The 22,593-nt window shown below is 43.5% G+C and overlaps 2 protein-coding genes across 3 annotated transcripts; one reads left to right on the top strand and one right to left on the bottom strand.

The window, feature by feature from the left end:
- Positions 1-5: 5 nt before the first annotated feature.
- Positions 6-9,281, bottom strand: LOC128733062 (protein transport protein Sec23A). Of its 2 annotated transcripts, XM_053826642.1 has the most exons (4): positions 9,152-9,281; positions 6,861-9,079; positions 6,618-6,635; positions 6-498 (listed from the first exon to the last, which is right to left on the bottom strand). In XM_053826642.1, the coding sequence occupies exons 2-4, from the start codon at positions 9,075-9,077 to the stop codon at positions 409-411; spliced, it is 2,325 nt and encodes a 774-aa protein (XP_053682617.1). In that variant the 5' UTR covers positions 9,078-9,079; positions 9,152-9,281; the 3' UTR covers positions 6-408. The 2 variants fall into 2 exon arrangements, with proteins under 2 accessions (XP_053682617.1, XP_053682618.1); XM_053826643.1 differs by lacking the exon at positions 6,618-6,635.
- A 5,244-nt stretch (positions 9,282-14,525) lies between these two features.
- On the top strand, positions 14,526-18,176 carry LOC128734936 (ubiquitin conjugation factor E4 A). Its single transcript, XM_053829350.1, has 4 exons — positions 14,526-15,469; positions 15,540-16,494; positions 16,548-17,521; positions 17,579-18,176. Exons 1-4 carry the CDS (start codon positions 14,707-14,709, stop codon positions 17,935-17,937), a joined length of 3,051 nt encoding a protein of 1,016 aa, XP_053685325.1. The 5' UTR covers positions 14,526-14,706; the 3' UTR covers positions 17,938-18,176.
- The last annotated feature ends 4,417 nt before the right edge of the window (positions 18,177-22,593 follow it).

Here is a 22,593-nt window from a genome sequence, read left to right as displayed (position 1 = left end):
TGATACCGGTGCTTTCTGACAAATATAATAAACTTGCTTTCTACATAAACATAATTTCACACTTGCCGTCTGGCAGCAGTTTTCAATGTAAAGTCTAGTACGTTAATTGACCGCTTGGCCTCAGTTCAATTAAGTTTGTCACGACTGCGTCAACTGGCTTCTTATCTCAAGCCAATGTTGACGATACCAACGACCGAGCCAATTGAATGCAACACACTTATAAACTGACGACCGCGCCGGTGTGATTTTCCAACACATGCCTATTGAACCCGAACGGCTATATGAAATGCTATTGATTAACATCATAATTGATAAAACTGAAACACTGCGCTTGCTGACGTCCTATCCGTCCCATACACGACGTTTAGGTATGTTCGCAGTTAAGTAGGAGTAGTCACGATCGAACGATTACGTTGTCGAGGAAACGGCAAGCTTTTTCAAGTGCTCCATGAATACTTGCAGCGACACATCGTCTGTGAGAACGGACGCTCCGCCGTCCTGAGGGGAAAAAGAGTTGAATGATTAGCATTTGATAGATGAAAATATTTTGTCCAAAACCCGTTATTTACAATTTAATGAATGGTAACATGGGGGAATAAGGTCTTCGGATGACTAAAAGTGATAAATCTAACTTAAAATTTAAAAAAAGCAAAAATTGTTTTGGTTGATTCATAGAAACTAGCTTAGTCACAGTCGTACAGATTATTCTTGAATTAATTTTTATTCTGGATCAATCACCTCGCCATTATACATTCTTCATACCAATTATTGAATTATTCATGGTAATAGATAACCTACTACCTATTGAATTTCTTCTGTTAATTTTTGGGTTTAAAACTACTCAGAGTCTAAGTTTGTACACTTGGAGAGGGTCCTGAGCCATTCCAATCAAATTATAGGTAAAAATATTTAAGAGAATTTAATATTTCGGATAGAACTATTTTCTCTACTGGTTCTGTCAATGACCTCAACCTGGTCGAGCCATCGAGCACATTGCGACCCTCTATTCCTGGTGCCGGTGGGGTTATTGAAGAGAATGGATTTTACTGCATAGTTATCTGGTACCCTTGCGAAGTGGCCGGCCCGGCGTAGTCTTCCAGCTTTCGCCCGGTGTGCAATGGGAATCTCTCCAAGTAGTGCCTGCAACTCATGGTTCATAGTACGTCACTCTCCGCTTTCCGTTTGCACTCCATCAAAAATAGTCCGCAATACCCTTCGTTCAAATACGGTAAGAGCACGTATGTCTTCCGTAAGCAAAGTTGCTGTCTCAAGTGTCAAGTCCGTAGAGGACTACCAATCTGATTAGCGTTTTGTACATCGTCAGCTTTGTGTCACGGCGTATTTCGATCGAAAATCGTTCCTCTTGTTACCCGCTCGCCGGCTCACACTTTCAATAGCGAATAACATACAGGACAGATCATCCAATAAAAAGTGATTGGGCGTTAGTGTTTCTTTCTCGTTATCTTCGACAGGTGTTTTCAACCTCTAGCAATTTGTTACTGAAAACTTCGTCTGTGAGCAGCCTTGGAAGTTTTATCTGATACCAATATCTTCTTTACCGATTTCACCAATTTCTCACAGTTTCCATCCAAGTGGGGACTGCTTGGAGGCAAGAAAGTCCATTTAGTGTCTTTGGTGTTACAATCTCTTCTATCAGCTTACTCTGGTCCATGGAACGCAAAGCTTCATCTAGCTCACGTTCCACTCCAACAAAATTCGTTAAACGTTCGCTGTATACTTCTGTCAGAGTTCCTCTCCTGGCTATGAAGTTTCGCAGGACCAAAATACACGAGCTTGTATTGACCAAGTGTGCAATTTCTATGTGAATGTCTACCAACAACTACTTGGATCGGGTAGAAGTAATGCTGAATTTTGCAGAATAGCATGAGCGTTAGTCAATTCGATGAATTCGCAACAAATTGTTCTTCCACAAATACGCAGTACACCGTTCTCATACAGGAAGGGCGACAGTTTGTAAATTGAACTAGATCTTTTGGAACCGATGCTGCAGAACTCAGGAACGACTTTTGATCGCTGAATTTCTCCAACTTACTTAGGTGGCTTGCCGTCCTACGGCAAAGCCTGTTGAACAAAGTTTCTCCATGTAACTCGATTGAAGGCTACCACTCTCCAATTTCTCGAACACCGAGTACTCGCCGCAAGATCTCGCTCCACCTGGTCTAACCATCTTGCTCGTTGCGCTCCTGGTCGTCTTGTTCCTACCGGATTTGAGGCGAACACCATCTTTGCAGGGTAGTTGTCCGGCATTCTTACAAAATGCCCTGCCCATCGTATCCGTCCAGCTTTAGCCACCTTTTGGATACTGGGTTCGCCATAGAGCTGTGCGAGTTCATGGTTCATCCTCCGCCTCCATACTCCGTTCTCCTGTACGCCGCCAAAGATCGTTCTTAGGTCTCGTAGGTCCACCTGCTTCGAGCATTGTCCATGTTTCATGTCCGTAGAGAACAACCGGTCTAATAAGCGTCTTGTACAGGGTGCACTTTGTACGGGGACTTAGTCTGCTAGACCGCAATTGCTTGTGAAGCGCATAGTAAGCACAACATCCGCTGATAATACGCCTCCAGACGAAGCAGACGAATTGACTAGATTTGTGGAATATCGTTCCCCGCGTGTTGATATCGCTCGGTTCATAACACCTTGTAGCACTATGTTGAACAGCAGGCATGAGAGACTAAAACCTTGACGAAACCCTCTGTGTGATTCAAATGAACTTGACAATCCACCCGAAATCTGAACACAGCGCTGTGTACCATCCATCGTAGATTTAATCAGTTTGATGAGCTTCCTAGGGGAAGCTGTTCTCGTCCATGACTTTCCATAGCTCTTTACGGTCGATGGTATCATATGCGGCTTTAAAGTCAACGAACAAATGATGCGTGGGAACTCTGTTTTCACGACCCTTTTGGAGGATTTGCCGCAGTGTAAATATTTGATCCGTTGTAGACCGACCTTCGAAGAAGCCGACTTGATAAGTTCCCACAAATCTATTCGCAATTGGTGATAGACGGCGGAAAATAATTTGGGACGGCACTTTGACAGGCGGCATTGAGAACGGTGATCGCTCGATAGTTCTCACAGTCCAACTTGTCGCCCGTTTTATAGATCGGGCAGATAACCCCATTTTTCCACTCCTCCGGTAGCTGTTCCGTATCCCAAATTCTAACAATTAGTCGGTGCAGACAAACGGCCAGCTTTTCTGGTCCCATTTTAATAAGCTCCGCTCCGATGCCATCTTTTCCAGCTGACTTGCTGTTCTTTAGCTGCATGATGGCCTCCTTGAGTTAACTCGCCTATCGTTGGGGTTGATGGTTCTCCGCCTGGGCGCCATTCAGGTGTTCGTCGAAGTGCTGCTTCCACCTATCCGTCACCTCACGATCGTCCGTCAGAATACTGCCAGTCTTATCCCGACACATTTCGGCTCGCGGCACAAAGCCTTTGCGGGATCCGTTCAGTTTTTGGTAGTACTTTCGCGTTTCCTGAGAACGATGCAGCCGCTCCAACTTTACATATTGCTGCTCTTCCAGGTAGCGCTTTCTCTCCCTAAAGATTTGGTTTCGCTGCATCTTCTTCTGTTTATGTCTTTCTACGTTCTGATGTGTGGTACTGCGCATCTTGGCTGCCCGCGTAGCGTTCTCCTCATCCATCACCCTCCTACATTCATCATTAAACCAATCGTTTCGCTGATTCCGGGCCACATGCCCGATGGATCTCTTCGCTACACTGCTGATTGCTGTTTTGATGGTGTTCCAACAGTCCTCGAGAGGGGCTTCGTCCAGCTCGGCCTCTCCATTTCTCCAACTGCTCTCGTCGATAAATAAAATCCTCTGCTTCGGAGAGCTCCATCTGCTTAAAGGGCTTTCGCCGCTGCATTTCCTTCATATGAGAGTGCCACGCGTGCTGCTAAAAAAGTTCCTGCTAACCTTATTGATATCGACACTTTCGAAATTACACCACAAATAATTACTGCTGCTGCGAAAACAATCAGATGTTTGTACTCGGCTGACCCGAAGTCGCTGCATAGAAGTTCTAATGCCTGCATGCTCCGCTGTATTTTGAACAAATACCCCTCGCGAGATTCCTTTTGAAATATCGTCAAAAGACTTCAGATACTTGTTATTTACAAAATTTGACGTAAATTCAAACATTTGAATAATAATTTTTATATATGTAACCGGGTATTTCAACTGCTCGAATTTTGTCGGATTTTCGGTCAGTCAATTTAGAATTTAAAGTGGTGACCGTCGGAATGTAAGAAACTACCGCAGGATAACTAATTTATCCGCCGCATCAAAATTATTCGTAACAATTGTTGGCACTGTTATTTTGCGTTGCACTGGCCGTTCCGTGTCTACGAACCTTTTGGATTTTGTATCGTGTATTGATCATAATACACTGCTTACGAAAAACTTACGAGCTTCCCGTGGTTCGCCCAGTGGTTGATATCGTTCTTCTGTGACAGAATTTTACATCTGATTTTTTGGATCGGACTAATCATTTGTATTTTCAAACAAATAAGGTGTACCCCAGGGTATCATCTTTGGCCCTCTTCTTTTCATTATATTCTTCAATGACGCAGCTCAACGCCGTTTACGCCGACGATTGTAAAAGCTTTCTGACGATTCGTAGAATCGAGGATTGTTATCGGCTGCAGTCTTTATTGGATAAATTTATAACGTGGTATGAACTAAAATGTTTGATTATAAGCACAGCTAAATGTGAAGCGATTGCTTTTCACCGTACTCAAACGCCAATTCTCTTCGTGAATGACCAAGCGTTAAGCAGAGTAGATCACGTTAATGATCTTGGTGTCATTTTGGACCGAAAGCTGATATTTGACAGGCACCGTACGGCGGTCGTGGCTAAAACTAGTAGACAACCTGGATTCATCTTTCTAGTGGCAAAAGTGTGCAATGGTGAAACTGCTGTCTATGATAAACTTCCGTGCATCACAACGTGTGCTGAGACCCTCTTCGATGCTTGGAAACCAGTTTCATCGGACAAACTTCGGTTATTATTTTGAACCAACATATTTCTCAGAAACCGGACGGCCGAGGCAATGGTCCGAACGAGCTTCCGGAAAAAAATCGATGAGAATATCACGGACAACTTGTACGTTTTTTGATAACTGCAACTCGTTAGTAGTTAAACCATGATCTTTTGCCACTTCGTTCCTTCATCAGCAACATTCAACTTTGTGGGCCTGACGAATTTAATGTATCTTCTATGATCTGAACGTAGCCAGCACAGCACGCACAACACGGGTTTTTGCCGTTACGGAAGCACACTCAATAACACCTTTTCACTCGCACCAATGAAAATATGGAGCTGGACTTCGTTGGTTTTCAGTGAAGAGGTTTCGCCATACGATGGCGTCGAGGAACAGTTACTGACTCAACCTTGGTCGGTACATCAACCCACGTTTTCCATTTGACAAATAGTTCATGGGATATTTGTTCGTCTCAGCCCAGCGTCCCAGCGTTACGGAGCTCTGAACATAAAGGTGTCACTGATTGTGCCCCACCATAATCCCAAGACCTTTTTTCGGTCGCCAATTCCGCGGTTTGGTCAAGACTTTTCGCGGCAATTCCGTGTTCGCCCATGGACTCCACCATCTTCTTAGAATTCGACAGCCATCCACCGATTTCCAATCCTCCTTCAACACAGATGAAGCATACGTTCTGAGCAACTCGAACTGCCTCTTCTTCCGTTTCGACACTGTATTCGGTGTAGGAAACGGACTGCTTTATTTTAAAACAGCATCCGGCAAATTGCTATATGCTATACGTATCCCGAGGGCTCTATCTAAACGAAGAACATGTGTAACAGCGGCGTTAAGTCGGAAATGGTATGCTAAAGTATCAACATACATTTCCACAAAAAAAATCCAACGTACATCTTCAATTTGGATGGATTTGGATGGCACCAACAAGCAACTCTGGATTCTGGCTAAATGTGGCGAGAGAGCCGTGCCATACATCAAACACCAATTCCAAAAACTAGAGTTTAAGGCTTGCCTAGATTTCTAATATAAAGTTTTTAAGGAACACTTTTGTCTATTATTATGAAACCGCTTTTATAAAGTGTCCATGTTAAGGAACAAAAAGGAATGAAACAAAAACCATTTCTTAAAACGACGCACTCATGTTGTTTAAGAAATGGTTTTTGTTTCATTCCGTCATTGAATTAGTGTAAAAGTTAAGTTAGATGTACGATGAATACGGTGGTAACCTAATTACCTGACTCATCTGAAGGGATAAGCTATTATGTACCACGGAAAAATTGAGCCCATTAATGTTGAGGAGAATAGCGCGAGGCATACTTTTTGATTAAATTCGATTCGAATTTTCCACTGACATACTGAATAGTACCTAATTATTATTCGCACGGAAAATATAGGTCTCCATGTTCAGAGTCACTTGTTAGTACAAATAAAAAAAAACTTAATTACTATGTTAGAAACCCCAAAGATGTTAATCTGCTTGAGAAATTGTTAATTTTCCTACAACTTCAGCGAGTATACACCAGCAACCCAAAATACAGTCCAAAGTTTACCCAATCAGCTAGATTCACCGAAAAAAGAAAATGAAAATATCTACCGCAGTTGATGCAGCCATCTGTCACCGAAGAAACGCGCCCCCGTAATAGATGATGATGGTCGGATCCAGTCAAGGTGGATTTACGAGTCACGGAGAGAAAAAAACAAAACGATTCACACGCACAAGAGGTACAGTCAATCAAACGCCATAAGATACCACGAAAGTAAAAAACAGTCCAAGTCAGTGAAAAACGAAACACTTAGGTATTTCTCCTTCAACGGGAGAGCAACGGCAGAAACTTACCTGTCCGTAGGCGTACATGTTGTTGTGCGTCTGCGAAGGGTTCACCTTAGACAGCAGAAAGCGAGCCTGCGAGCCACCCTGCTCGGTGTCGATGTACCGGGGCATCGGGAAGCGAGTCTGTAGGATTTCCTGCGCATCGTCGACCGGCGCTTGCAGCAGTTGCTTGAAGTTTTCGTACTCGGGCATTTCCTGGTACTTCAGATTGCGCCATTGCGCTATCGTTTCACCGTGAAAGATGAGAATTTGGAAGAAGGTGTCCATCAGCAAGATGCGATCTGGCTGGATTGACGACGTGTCCAGCAGGACCGGTTCGGGCGGACCGTTGAACGAATAAGAATACAGGATTGGTTGAATCATGATCAACGATTGAGTGAGGTCCTCCCGCATGAGCATGTGCCGATAAAATGTGGTCTCATCGGGTGAGTTGTTAAATACCTGCAAGAACTGTGACCGTCGCAGGTGGTACATAAACTGCGGGAACAATGAGAAATTCTCCGCCAATCTAAAACTGTTAGGATCATCTTTACTGTATTCACCAAACTTCTGACACAGACGTATAAGCTGCCGATCAACCCAACGTAAGGTGTCCGGACCATCGTCTGATTCGGCCCGATATACAACCATTCGAGACATAAGCACAGCGGCAGCTTCCTGATCAAAACCGGCACTAATCATGTGAAGATTTGCGGTGGCATCCGCCCAACTTCGTGCCACCGTAGTAACCCGAATCCGGCGCTGACCGCTAGAATGTTGATACTGTGTAATAAACTGCAGGCAACCCCGACCTCCTTGGGGTATTGGAGCGGCGTGTTGGTTTGCCACCTCGAAAAAGAATGCCATCGTACTGTTCGGGGTCATAGTACAGAGTTTCCACTGAGCCGTACCTCCCATTCCTATTTCCGAATCAGCAACAGAGCCATTTTTCACGTTCAATGAAACACAAGATCCTATACCGCCCTCGATTTTAAGTTCGCGAGAACATTTAATCTCAAGTGTACCGTTAAAAGCCATCTTCAGATCACCTTTCTGGTCCACGGCAAATACTCGCTGGTAGGTTTGTTTGAACAGCGACGAATTGAACGAATCGCCCATAACCATGTGACCGCCAGTGGAGTTACAGCACTGCTTCATCTCCATTAGACCGGTTTGATCCAGGGCACAGGAATAAATATCAATGCAATGGCCGTTGGTGGCCGATCTAAGTGCGAGCGCTTCATAATGTTTAATAGCTTTCTTCATGTACTTAGCGTTGTCCTTCTGAATATCATGATGGGATCGAATAGGATGTTTCAGCTCATCGTCCACCACCTGACCAGGGCCCTGAGAGCACGGTCCCCCGAGGAATAGCATTGTACGAGCACCGGTGTTCGGGTAGGTACATTCCAATAAGCCAACTGCAATCGAAAGCGCAGCTCCAGTTGAACGCAGGAATCGTTTTCCCTGCGGAACAGGCCACGGATCCCGTTGTAACTCTCCAAGCAGATCGGTTAGTGCCATGTCGCACTTGTGCAGTGGTTGTAGAAAGCGATTGGCCGGCGGGATGGGACCAGCCGGACCTCGTTGCTGCGGTTGTTGCTGGTTTGGCCCGGGAGCTCTTCCAATGCCAAGCATATCCTGAATTTGCTTCGCATTCAAATCTTTTGTGCCTCGAAACACGTAACTTTTAGAACAACCATCCGTTCCGAGCTCATGCACCTGGACCATTTTTCCGAAGGTTATCAAACCTACCAGCGCATTCGCTGGCAACAAACTGAGTGACATCTGCAGGGAATCCTTCAGCGCCGTTAGTTCTTCCTCGTCCATGCATGTATCCACAACAAACAGGAAAACTGGAGGCAAACAAGGTGCCCTAGTTATGGTGTATTCGATTGTACTGAAACCCGCAATCAACTCAGCCGGTTGATGCTGTTCGGAGATAGCTGCATACTGCGGTGGAAACGGATTACGCTGGAAGCAAAAGTTGCACACCCATAGTTTTGCCCGGTAGTCCACCTGGCACATCGGATTTAGAATGGCCCGGCAGGTGGTCCTGGTGCAGACAACCGGATCGTATAGTATGGGTGGAAGATCCGGACGCTCTTTAAGCGGTTGATAGAGGCATCCCAACGGGACAACCATACGGCTGGCATCCAGCCGACTGGAAGGCCAAACATTCCACGTGAAACGAATCCCGTCACGGTCCTCATTCTGCTGTATAAACTCTTCGTACGTAGTCATGTCTGGCGAAATGCAATGTCATTAATACCCAATTTCACGTTAATACTGCACACTTAGCTGAAAAATATATTTACCTTTCAGTGGACCAACTTTAAACTATTAGTTAAGAATATTGTATAACAAGAAATTATTCAAAATTCATTACGATAATTGTCCTGCACTTAAATTTCCGATCCGCCTTCCACACTGGAACCTGCAGAGAAAAACACGTCAGATAGCAGAGGCTGGCCTCGGAGTCGAACGTCGAAAAAAAACTCGCCACAGCTTTACACGTCACTTCGCCCGTTTCGCTCGTTCATCTTCTACACGGGAAAACGAGAAACCCTAAAATTGCGTTATATTTATTCAACATTTCTAAAGGGTCAAAGCTTGAGTTTTTGCACCAATGCATTCGCCCGCTTAGGCGCGCCCGGCAGAAATCGAACAAAAATCTGACAGCGAAAAATTTTTTCTGCCAGACATTCTGCCGGATTTCTGGCCGCCGTCACCCGTGAAAACTAGCAGAAATGCAACAACCGTTTCGGGCAGAAATTTCGCCTAACGGTTTTGTTTTGATTTTTCTGCCCGAGTTCTGTTCGATTTCTGCCAGTCATATCGAACAGAACCGGTGCAGGAACCGGTTCGGCTGATTTTCCTTTTTTTGTATTATTTTTCATTATTAAAGATAGAATGTCATCATACAAATTACGTTAAACCAAATTTATATTTATTTTTCTAGCTTTTTATTTACATTATCATAAGCACACACACACACACACACACACACACACACACATAAAGCACATAAATGGCGCACAAAAGAACACCGGTACTAGAAACAATTTTCTGAAAAAAGGTCTGGTTATAAATGTATCACACTAAACAAAACAAACATTTTTGTGATTAGTTATAGATGCAGATTGTTTGATTTGTTTAGTGTGGCTATACGAACAAAAACTGAAGTTTGCAGATATGAATTTGTAATTTCCTTACCTAGAATCGGAAACTGCAACGAGCAGCACGTGTCATCTCTTGTCACTTGTTCTGACATATAGAGAGTAGAGCGAAAAACGAAGAAGATGAACCGGTTCTGAATGTCAAATTCAGCCGGCGCCATATTGATTCTGTTCGATTTCTGCCAGGCATCCGACTTTTTCGTAAGCGGGCGATAGCGCCTTGGATAGCGTTATTTAAACAATTTTCTAACAGTTTTATTGCAGATTGCAAGAAAAATCCTCACATTGTGGTTATTTATTTTCCACCACAAACACGTTACAAAACTGATACCGTGGACCCCCGTTCGTTTGACCATTTTTAATCTGAACACTTTTTAATTTGAACCCCGTTGGTTTGCACGACGTGCAAATTAAAAATGGTTCAAATGTCATTCTCAACATGACATCAATTGTTTATGCAGACAATGCACATAAACACGATTCGTTTGTACTGACCTAGCGTGTTTAATCGGTTTCACATTTCGTTTTCCTAACGATTAAGATAGAAATCCGATCGGAAAATGCAATATTCGCGCTTGCAACTGCCAACTAAAACAAACCACCAAAACAATAACAAAGAGCAGGGCGGCCAGTTCACACAGGTTTCAGCATATTTCGGGTTACCAGTTGTTCAAATTAAAAAGTAACCCCGTTAGTTTGCATGAGGAATCGTTCAAACGAACGGGGGTCCACTGTATTTTGTTGAACGACAAACCAGAACACCTAAATTATAATTTTGCCGCACGCAGCAGGAGGATTTATTATAAGTGCCGCAATATATATACGGGGGTGTACGAACTAGTCGATTCTACCGGACCTCGAAAGTGGCCATTTGGAATTCTCTTCGAAAATATGACAAATGGGGTATCAAATCACTGGATTTTTCAACACGAGCTCGTTAGTGGACATTTGGATGTATTTTGAGCCGATTTGTACATTTTCACACCTTATTTGTCGTATTTTGGAGAATAATTCCAAATGACCACTTTTGAGTTCCGGTGGAACCGATGCTGGATATTCCGGCATGTCCAGATCGACTCAAAATACATCCAAATGTCCACTAAAGAGCTTGCGTTGAAAAATCCTGTCATTTGATACCCCACTTTCCATATTTTCGAAGAGAATTCCAAATGACCACTTTTGAGTTCCGGGAAAACCGACTTTGGATGTTCCGGAATGTCCAGATCGTCTCAAAATACATCCAAATATGCACTAAAAAGCTCGTGTTGAAAAATCCTGTCATTTTTACCCCATTTGCCATGTTTTCGAAGAGAATTCCAAATGGCCACTTTTGAGGCCCGGTAGAACCTTTACCGGATGTTCCGGAATGTCTAAATCGACTCAAAATACAACCAAATATGCACTAAAGAGCTCACGTTGAAAAATCCTGTCATTTGATACCCCGTTTGCCATATTTTCGAATACTAAAGAATACTAAATGACCACCCAAGGAACAAAACGGCAGCACCTAAACAAGCAGGTGTGGAATAAGAGTTGTTTGATAGCATTCGGTGCTGAATAAGCGAATTTGCTGAATTGTCTGTTGTTTAGACGTCATAACCTATATTTTTTCTAGCTTCTAATCAACATCTATACGTTGTTATATAAATGCGGAATAAGAGTCGAATAAACGTTATGCAAACGTATCGGCAGTACGGCTAACAGCAGGTGTGGAATAATGGTCGCTTAAAAGCTACCATGAAAATGCATGTCGAATAGACGTTGTGCAAACGTGCCAGTCAAGGGCAATTGTGGAGTAAAAGTGGAATAAGAGTGGAATGAGCATTGCGCAAACGTAACAGCAGCATTACGGAGATCAAATGTGGAATAATAGTGGAATAAGTGTGGAATGAGCGTTGCGCAAATGTATCAGCAGCATTGCTGAGAGCAAGTGCAGAATAAAAGTGGAATAACAGTGGAATAAATGTTGTACAAACGAATTTGCAGCATTGCTGAAAGCAAGTGTGGAATAACAGTGGAATAAATGTTGCGCAGCATTACTGCGAGAAGGTGTGGAATAAAAGTGGAATAAGTGTGGAATGAGCGTTGCGCAAACTTATCAGCAGCATTGCTGAGAGCGAGTGTGGAATAAGAGTGGAATGAAAGTTGCCCAAATGCATCAGCTGCATTGCTAAGAGGAATTGTGGAATATGTGTCGAATAATCGTCGTACAAACGTATCAGTAGCACCACCAAGAGCAGGTGTGGAATAAAAGGTGCTTGATGGCAGCCAATAACACCAATAACTTGAATGACACTTTATACACAGACAAACAGACATAACTCTTGGAAGAAAAATCAACAAGAATTATCGTACCTCACATTTAGCCTGAATACTAGCACCATCTATGATCGACATTCCCAAATATCAAATAGCAATATGGGTGTCCCTCGAAGTAGCAAGTATTTTTTATGGGGAATTCCCCTTCTTTCGTCAAAAAGCGCCACTTTGACCAAAACGGAGACATCCCCAACTAAGCCCAAATTTGAAATGACGGTTTTATCGGTACGATGAATGGAAAACGAGTGTTATGTCTGTTTGTCTGTGCTATAAATGCTTTAAATTTATGTTAGGTACACTTTATTTTTATTTTTTTTTTTGGTACATTAAGAATAGAAAACATTTGCATAACCACTTTTAGCCGCCGCAAATCTTTGCTGGTCGTGGAAATCCTTTTAAGTGTTGTCTGTACGGTGTGTATCTTTTCCCTCGGCGTGTCGTTGTCCCTCGTCGTACCGAAATTTAACTTTAACAAACTTATATCCAAAGGCAGCCGGCTGCTTGACGCTTTACGAGTTACTCACAATGGATTTGCTCAGCGAGATGAATTCCGTCGGGCTAAAGCCGCCAGAATTGTTATGATCGGGTGGCATAGTGGCGATACCACCACTGCTCCCGCTGCCGGTGCGCGAAAACACCACTGCTTCTCGTGCCATCCGCTGCTCTTTTTTGTTTTCTGGAAGCTCAGGACTATCTGCGTAAACTAATGACGGGGTGACAAAAGTACTCCTTCTCTGCGGTACTAACACGAATCACTCCTGCTGCTAACTAATCACTGCTGCTGCTAGTCACATCACTGCTAACTAAATGAACAATCGCTAACCGAACATTCTGGATTTCTAGTTTCCAGTTAATTTTATTCACTAGCACCGCTTACCGTCGTCAATATTCAAAAGAAAAAAGTCCTCTGCGTTGCGACTGTGTTATGTTTCTGCGTTTCTGGTGGTACAAGCGAAATGCTTTATTATTTCAGTACAAATAGTTTATTAAATGTTTAACATGTGCGGAATAAATACTTCTAAAGTAATCTTGTACAGCAGATGCCAAACATGATTTAAGAAACTACTCTTCAGCGCTTAAATGTATTTTAGCCCATTTTTGTTCCACACTTGACAAACTTAAGCTGGTAAATCTACATCGGCTGAAAACTCGGCGCCTGTCATATGTCAGATTATCTCAGATGTGTTCGTTGACGGCTTCCGACCGATAGGATGTAAGTTCGAACCCGGGTGAATAAAAAAAGTATTTGGCAGGCTTGATCAATTTAGAGTCAACCAATGATTTTCTACTAAAGTCTCTTATTAAATTATAATATATGCATACAAAAATGGCCATGAAAATAGCGAAACCCACAAAATAAAAAAAAATACTTCCTGCATATTTTTTTCTTTTTGCTTGTCTAAAAGTTGAACTGCTGTGGAATAAACGTAGCTTCAGTGTCATCAGCAGAAGTTTAATAAACATATCTATACGTACTGAATAAACATTTTACTATACGTTGCTTAACAGTCATACAAACGCATCTTCCACGCCCATATTCAGCACTGTGCTGCTTAAATTCTCCAAAACCAACTGTATAAGCATTGAACAGAGGTGTTTAGACATACTTGAAAAGCAGCTATACAGCATGTGCTGAATAAAAGCTGTCGGGTAAACGTTTAATAAGCAAAAATTGTTCCTTGGGCACTTTTGAGTTCCGGTAGAATTGACAACCGATGTTCCGTAGTGTGATGCGTAAGCCAGTGCTCTGTAGGATAGTTTAAAAGTCATTATTAGTGTAAATAAAATGGATAACTTTTGCGCGGTCAGTTAGGCAGATTTCTAATTTTATTTCACCTGTTACTTAACGTCAAAAAAAATCCCACCGCCATCTGGAATATCTCCGGGAAATTGGAACCATAATCTACCAGCATATTTTTCCATTAAAGGCCAATCTAATGTAGTTCTTTTAAGACTAGTTGCATAAAAATCGATTGAAAATCAGTGGAGATAGAGCCAAAATTGTTACTGAAAGTAAATACCTTCATTTTTTATGTCGGGGACGTAAAGCAAGTTTTTGTAAGTTGCCAAAATGCCGCCCAAACCTAAATTGCATTTTTTCTCACTGGCTTGACTGTCAAAAAGTGTACACAAACAGAAAATCTTAAGTGACGTTTCAGAAAATTTTCCAACTCATTGCGAGAAAATTACTTTTTTAATCAGCCAGCCACAATCGAGGTGCAAATTTAACTTTTTCAATAAGTGATATGTTATTGACATAAAATCAATGTAAGTGAACCATTCCTCCGTTCGCTGCGTTAAAAGATTTGTGTTTTTGTGCGAATAGAAAATCCATTTTTCACTGTCGACATTGGTTATCACATTCCGTCAAAACAATGGAGGACCTCCAACTGCAGAAGGCAAATCCATTGGATTTAAAAATCAATGCTCTAATTGAGAAAGTGTTTTTAATAACACTTCAAAAAACGCCACCCAAAAATCAACACGGCCGTGCACGACCGCAGCTAGTCTACATGGAAGAAGTGGCAGCTCAGTGCCCGGACGGCGAGTGTCTACTCACGGTGGATCTGCTTGAGCAGGCTCTGTTCGAGCGGATAATCCTGTTTAACCCATCAGAGTATCTCATACCGAGTAACGTAACCGACGGGGAAACCGAAACCGTGGCCCAGACTAAGGTGATGCTGTACCTTTTCGGATGCTTCCACCGCAGCGAACAGTCTGCCGATCCCAATGACTGCGTAGTTAGCGAAACCCGTCAGAAGATGAAAGCGTTGATTTTACGAAATGCGTGCACCTCGCTTAAGCAACCGGAACTGTTCGAAGGGCAGAATTTGTCCAATCAGCTGCTCGACATTTTCAAGCTCTCGGACGACGACCAGCCAGCGAAGGCACAGTTCGTTTCGGAGACCGTAAAGGAAATCTTTGCCGATTCCGAAAGCGAGCAGGAAGGCTTTTTGGTGCTGCGGAGTATATTTTCACCGATGTTTACGGAGGTGATGCGATCGTTGAGGACGGCTTCGCTGATTAGCATGGAACGTTGGATCGTTCCTTTTCTGGAGGTTTTCATCAGCGACAAAAGCAATCCCCGGTTGGCACATGTGCTGCTGAATTTTACCACTCCACCGGAGGGTGCAGACGGTTGGTATTGTTCTTGAGATTAGGATGGAATAATCCTTGAGAGTCCTGATTGCAATTATTTTACTTTCAGGTATCAAATATTCCGAGTCTTTACTAGGTCAACTGTTGTCCCTGTCGATTATGCCCCGCAATCAGAACGGACCATATGAATTCTTTGAAAACCCGTTGACTACGAATCGTTCGGCTTACGATAGTCTGTCGGCGTCATTGTGGAACTACACTAAACTGCACCTGGAACTGATGCATCGATTCATCAAAGGTTTCCTGCTGCTCGGGGGAGATGTCCGTAGTAAAATTTTGGATTGGATTGGAAAATGTTTGCATGCCAATGTTCCGCGTGGACAGATTTGGAATACTCATCAAGTTCAGAATATATTCGGCAATATGTCTACGGCCCCGGATTCGTTCAGCATTAATCTAGCTGGAGTGCTGCTTCGTCTGTGTCAGCCTTTGCTGAAACCTACATTGAAGGTGCTAATTGTTGATCCCACGTACTGTGCCGTAAAACAGCAGGACAAAGAAGCTAAGGGTGTTCATATGCTAGATACCGAAAAGGAAACCTGTCTACTGCCAGTGGATGAAAACGAAATTCGTCTGGAAGCGGATAAGTACAACTTCGTAACGGAATGTTTCTTCATGACACACAAAGCGATCGATCTCGGGTTTCGCGTTTGCATTGAGAAGTTTTTCCGCATGAATCGAGAGCTCCACCGATTACAGGGAGCCTATCAGGATACCCTAGCTGGGGGTGGCCTGGCCGGTGGTGGAGCGGACGTCGCGAACAACATCATGCAAATGTTGTCCGGTCAAACGCAACAGTTTTTGTGTTTACAGAATTTACTGCGTGAACCTACGACCGATCAGTTGCTGCTGCAATTCTACGAAGCTTCCGCCATTTGGTTAACCCAGCTGGCCGCTCGAGAAGCCGGCCGGATCGATTCGTTGGATAAGTCGAAAGGGTTTGCTCCGCAAACCGTAGAAGACGTGAAATTGCCTCTAACCAATGGAATATCTAAAGTTTTAAAGTAAGTGTTAATTAACTAAGTCACGTGGTTGGTTTTAATCTACCTCTTCTTAGATGCGTCCCGGAGTACATCATGGAAAACATAGTCGGCTATCTGCAATTTTCCCGTCACTTCGACAGTCAACCGCTTCGGGTTGATGTCGAAGCGCAGAATAACATTTTCACAATGACGCTGGTTTTCATGGGTTGTTCGGAACGTATTCGGAATCCGCATCTGCGTGCTCGGCTAGCCGAGGGACTGGAAAGTTTGTTGCCTAAGGAATCCGAATCCGGTGGGTTCAGTTTCAGTGCAGCCCTGTTCTCCAATCATCCACATCGGTTGGAAATCATTCCTAACTTACTGCAAGTCTTTGTCAGCATAGAAATGACTGGCCAAAGTGTGCAGTTTGAACAAAAGTTTAATTACCGTCGACCGATGTATGCCATAATGGACTACTTGTGGAAGATGGATGAACAGAAGCACTGTTTCCGCAATTTGGAACAGGAAGCCATCCGAAATATTGAAGCCGAAGATCCACCAATTTTCCTACGCTTCATTAATTTGCTGATTAATGATGCTATATTTTTGCTCGATGAATCACTGAGTAATTTACAGCAAATCCGGCAGTCACAAGCCGCTCAAGATGCTGGCGAATGGACTAGTTTGCCAGCAGCTGAACGTCAGCAAAACGTTTCCAATCTGCGCCATCTAGGAATGTTAGCCCGTTTCGATAATATTTTGGGTCGGGATACTATCAACATCCTGCAGCTACTGACGTCGGAGACAAAAAGCATTTTCTGTCATTCGTCTATGGTCGACCGAGTAGCGGCCATGCTCAATTATTTCCTGTTAAATTTAACCGGTCCCAAGAAGGGCAACTTTAAAGTAAAAGACAAAAGAGAATTTGAGTTCGACCCTGCCAACACTGTACTGGAAATCTGCAGGATTTACGTAAACCTACAGGAATGTGATGCATTCTGTCTGGCAGTTTCTCAGGATGGTCGTTCGTACAGTCCGCAGCTATTTGAATATGCTGAACAAGTCCTAAGTAAGTCAGAACTTCCTTTCCTCAGAACAGTAAATTGATTGCAATTCACACTTTTAGCTCGCATCGGCGGTGGGCAGCTGATCGGTGAAATCCAGGAACTATCCGCCCGAGTTCAGAAACTGGAAGCACAGCAAAAGATCGACGAGGAGGCACTGATCGATCCGCCGGAGGAATTCCTCGACCCGATTATGTCGTCCCTGATGACCGATCCGGTGATTCTGCCCAGCTCGCGGAATACCGTCGACCGCTCAACCATCGCTCGGCATCTGCTGTCGGATCAATCGGATCCCTTCAATCGGTCTCCGCTCACGATGGACCAGGTCAAGCGGAACGTCGACCTGAAGGAGCGAATCGACAAATGGATCCGCGAGAAACGAGCCGAACATGCTGCCAAAACTGCGTCCATTTCCGAGTGAACTATGCACTGGTGAGAAGGTAAGGTTTCTTTTTCGTACTATCTATTTATCTTTCTTCGAGCAAACGGTACATTCGAAGCACACTTTTCAAAGAAGTCGGTGGGCTTACTGGCTTTAGCTGGCATATGTGTAATATATCTACTATTAGTAGGATGATTCATTTTTTAATTATGGTTAGGAGCATTATATTTCACTAGAGAATAGATAACTAGATTATTTTAGAGCAATAAATAAAACTAGCCAGTTTCAAGCAATTCAGTCATGATGTTTATCGGATATAGGATTGAAAGAAGGTTTGATTGGTGGGGCCTTCCATCTAGTGATGTATCCCCCTAAGCTTCACCACGAAAGGAAACCCATTACCAATATATCAAAAATCATAGAATGATCCTGAGGATACACATGTGTCACTAGAAGTATAGATAATAACGGCAAATTTCCCATCAATAAAAACGGTAATCAGCTTGACTGCTATGTTTATCGCAACATCACCAAAGAGTTTGCACGCTGGTTTCTACCAAAATTCTAAGCTTAATGATATATCACCCAACTTCAAACGATTGGTAACATAACAACAACTTTACTCACTTCAAATGGGATTCCGGAATGCAATGACATCGGTATTTTTGTAGCTCTCGACCTTTTCGTCGTAGCCGAGTCATTTCTGCCAGTAAACAACAACCGTACTGGTTCTGCGCGTGGGTGTATGAGACATGGCTTCCAAATTTCAGATCAGACAAGTGTGAGATCATTTCGTTTACCAATTTTTCCGTTGACGATTATCTCGTTTCCAGTTTTGTGCCTGATTCGCAAGTTACATCTTTCAGTCCGTTGCTGATTTATTACCAGAACGTGCGTGGATTGCGAACTAAATTTGATGTTTGTTGCTGCTGTGACGAAATCCGAAGTCAAAACTTGGCTAGCAAGAAGTGTTGGCTTGAAGAAAATGCAGTGTGCCATGATTGTTAGACTGTAAATTTACTTTTAAATAAACAACGCATCTGTTATAGCTACCAGTGTAGATAGACATATTTCTATAACTCTCATGGGCTTATCGCACTAATTATAAAAATGGAAGGTGCAAGTACCAGTTCTGGAAGTAGCAGAAATGAAATCCCTGGAATTTCGTACAACGGATCAAGTTTGTCTGCGTTAGAAAGATTAACCGGAAGAGCGAATTGGTCATCCTGGAAGTTTGCAGCGAAAACCTTTCTTCAGCTGGAAGGACTTTGGGACACAGTGAAACCTGCGAAGAATTCAGATGGAACTTTCAAAGCCGTAGACGAACATAAGAACCTGAAAGTGAAGCTGAAAATTATTCTGCTGCAGTATCCTTCAATATACGTTCACGTTGAAGATGCGGAAGTATCTCGAGAAGTGTGGAATCGACTGGAATAAGCTTTCGAAAACAAAGGACTGTCCAGGCAAGTGGGTCTCTTGCATAAGTTACTACGGTTAACCTTGGAAAGCTGCGGTAATATGGAAGAGTATGTCAACGAGGTTATGTCTACTTCCAATCAACTGAACTCGTTGGATTTTAAAATTCCGCAATTATGGATCGGAATGTTACTCTTGGCTAGTCTTCCGAAAAGTTGCTAATCTGGATGTTACTGGTTATTGTGATGCTGATTGGGGTTCGGATGCTGATAATAGAAAGTCTACGAGCGGATACGTATTCTTACGCTTCTGGAGGAGAAATTTCGTGGTCTTGCAAGAAACAATTACACAACCAACAATCAGGGATACCACATATAATTCTGTATTTTTTGCTGGAAAAATCTGGCTACGTGAGTGGTACCATTCATTACGATAAGGGCGTCCTTCTCAGCTTATCTTTCAACAATTGGACAACACGCACACTGTTGAGCCCGAGAGCAACGCAAGCCTACTGGATGAGGCTCTACTGTAATATTTAACAATGCCCTGGGAATGCAAACTTCACTTGATACTATCAAGTTGACAGCAGCGGAAGTCCCGAAAAATGCAAAAAATTCCTGGATGTTGCAACTAAAGATAATACAACTTTAATCTGTCGCCTTCTTTGGCCTTAACCATCAACGGAGTCACATAATCGAGCTCTCCTAAGCTTTTATAACCAAGTGTACACAAGGCTACCTCCCAGTTGGCCTCGAGGTAAGATGCTGGTCTGATAAGTCAGTCATCGTATGTTCGAATCTCAGCTGGGAGAGGCTGTTAAAGTCAATAGGATCGTAGCAACTGGCCTTGCAACAGGTCCTGTATTCTACCAGCTGGCTGCGAAGTCTGTCGTATAAAAACAGAAGGTCAAGTTTCGATAACGGAATGTAGCACCTAGGGTTTGCTTTGCTAAGCTTTACACAAGGCTATTGAAGCGAAATTACCAGAGTTACTGTTTCATCGCGACATTATTCAGTAGCTGTCTCGCAATATTCGTGTCGCGAGTATTAAAGGGTGTGATATTTGTTGTAAGCTGGCCCATTCCTGGTCATAATTCAATTGTGAATAGCGAACACAAGTGTTAAACCGCGACGCAATCAAAAACGTAAATAAATCCTTGCTGCAAAATACAGACTCCAGAATGCGCAAGGACGGGGCACGGGGGGGAATAGTTAAATGCATCGTAAATAGACGATCTCGAGAGATCGCTGACCCCTGAGCTCTAGGGTAAGTCCACATACTCTTTCTAAACTTAAGTTGAACCCTGACTTACATTACTTTTCTCAGAACTTGATGCGTCGACCCTCGAACACCGATGGGGACGTCAACTAGGCCACAACCACGGTGCTAGGTGAAGATCTTCCCATCTTTCCACTCCTCCGGTAGCTGTTCCGTATCCCAAATTCTAGCAATTAGTCGGTGCAGACAAACGGCCAGCTTTTCTGATCCCATTTTAATAACTTCCGCTCCGATGTCATCTTTCTCAGCTGACTTGTTGTTCTTTAGCTACATGATGGCCTCCTTAACTTAAGTCGCCTATCGTTGGGGCTGGCACCTCTGCCTCGTTTGTTGCACCGTCGAAATCGCTTTCCCCGCCGCCATGGTTCTCCGCCTGAGCGCCATTCAGGTGTACGTCAAAGTTCTGCTTCCACCTATCGGTCACCTCACGATCGTCCGTCAAAATACTGCCAGTCTTATCCCGACACATTTCAGCTCGCGACACAAATCATATGCGGGATCCGTTCAGTTTCTGGTAGGACTTTCGCGTTTCCTGAAAACGATGCTGCCGCTCCAAATCTGCATGTTTCTGCTCTTCCAGGTAGCGCTTTTTCTCCCGAAAGATTTGGTTTCGCTGCATCTTCTTCTGTTTGTGTCTTTCCACGTTCTGACGTATGGCACTGTGTATCTTGGTCGCCCGCGCAGTGTTCTCCTCATCAATCACCCTCCTACATTCATCGTCAAACCAATCGTTCCACTGATTCCGGGCCACATGCCCGATGGAGCTCTCCGCTACACTGCTGGTGGCTGTTTTGATAGTGTTCCTACAGTCTTAGAGAGGGGCTTCGTCCAGCTCGCCCTCTTCCGGCAGCGCAGCTTCGAGTGAATGCGCGTAGTTTGCGGCGACGTCTAGCTGCTTCAGCCACGCTAGATCTAACCGAGGCTGGCGTCGGTACCGAATGTTGTTTCAAATTCTTCGTGTCGATAATTAGCTGCAAATTAGTATTGTAAGCACTATAAGAAGGTTAACAGGTAAAAAAGCTGTATATTTTGCCGGAATAGCATTTAAGTAGCATTTAAGACGACTTAAATGCTTATTAGCTTGCATTTGAATAGTTTAGTGATGCTTATTGGTTACCAGGGATACCTTCATAGTTACGTAACTGCCAAAATGAATCATCTAAGGTTGAACTCCTCAGAAACTTGTAAAACTCGAGATTGTGACAAAGATCATGCGAGATTCATGATTTATGTACAATACAGTTTAATTTGTGGCAATACGAAATTTATTGGGTCAGCTAGTAGCGTCGAAAACTCTATGTCGGGCCCTTTTGTGTTGTCACCATCAGAGTCAGAGTATCAGGGAGACTTCAAACATCAGTTCTTCCTGACGGGACGGGCAATTTCGCCCACTAAAACACAGGTAGAGCTCCAAGCATAGCCGACTCCTATGCTCGCAGACGGAGACGTTCTGGACCTGCGCGGACTCCACAAACAGACTCCGAGATCTCTCTGCCAAAGGCCGGAATGTCGTATTTTAATGTAATGATGACGATGACGATGGTGATGATGATTATGATGACGATAATGATGTTGAGAGGAAAAATGATAGATGTAAATCTGTTTTGCTCTGGACATTTTGTACTTCTTTTGTGGTAAAATGTAGTATAGTGAAGAAGTGGAGATCTCGTCGGCTCCGCCTAATACCGGTTGTCCTGACCCGCGCACCCATCATCAATTTTTCAACACAAACAACCACTAATGAACGAATAGGAAGACAAATATCGGACCATCAATAGTTATCAACTTACCAGGGCTCAACCCATGGAACAAATTTCATCTTCCATTCCCCTGCCATTTATGCACTGTCCCAAGATAGGTCTACGAAGTAAATTAAGCGTAGCACGACCTATGCATTCGCGGTAGTCGACAGAAGCTTTAAACCATAGAGTCGACCCCGCCTCCCAACATCCGAGACCAAAAAGCTAGTGTACTGTACAGTCAACTTTCGTTCGTTGGGCT

Source organism: Sabethes cyaneus, chromosome 1, assembly GCF_943734655.1.
Source record: "Sabethes cyaneus chromosome 1, idSabCyanKW18_F2, whole genome shotgun sequence".
NCBI lineage: Eukaryota > Metazoa > Arthropoda > Insecta > Diptera > Culicidae > Sabethes > Sabethes cyaneus.
This window is presented reverse-complemented; position numbering and strand designations above follow the sequence as displayed.

Bases quoted from the DNA above. Each gene is read 5' to 3' on its own strand.
- LOC128733062 (XM_053826642.1), bottom strand. From the start codon at position 9,077: ATGACTACGTACGAAGAGTTTATACAGCAGAATGAGGACCGTGACGGG.
- LOC128734936 (XM_053829350.1), top strand. From the start codon at position 14,707: ATGGAGGACCTCCAACTGCAGAAGGCAAATCCATTGGATTTAAAAATC. The intron at 16,495-16,547 runs GTAAGTGTTAAT...ACCTCTTCTTAG, and splicing joins GGAATATCTAAAGTTTTAAA to ATGCGTCCCGGAGTACATCA. The intron at 17,522-17,578 runs GTAAGTCAGAAC...TCACACTTTTAG, and splicing joins ATATGCTGAACAAGTCCTAA to CTCGCATCGGCGGTGGGCAG.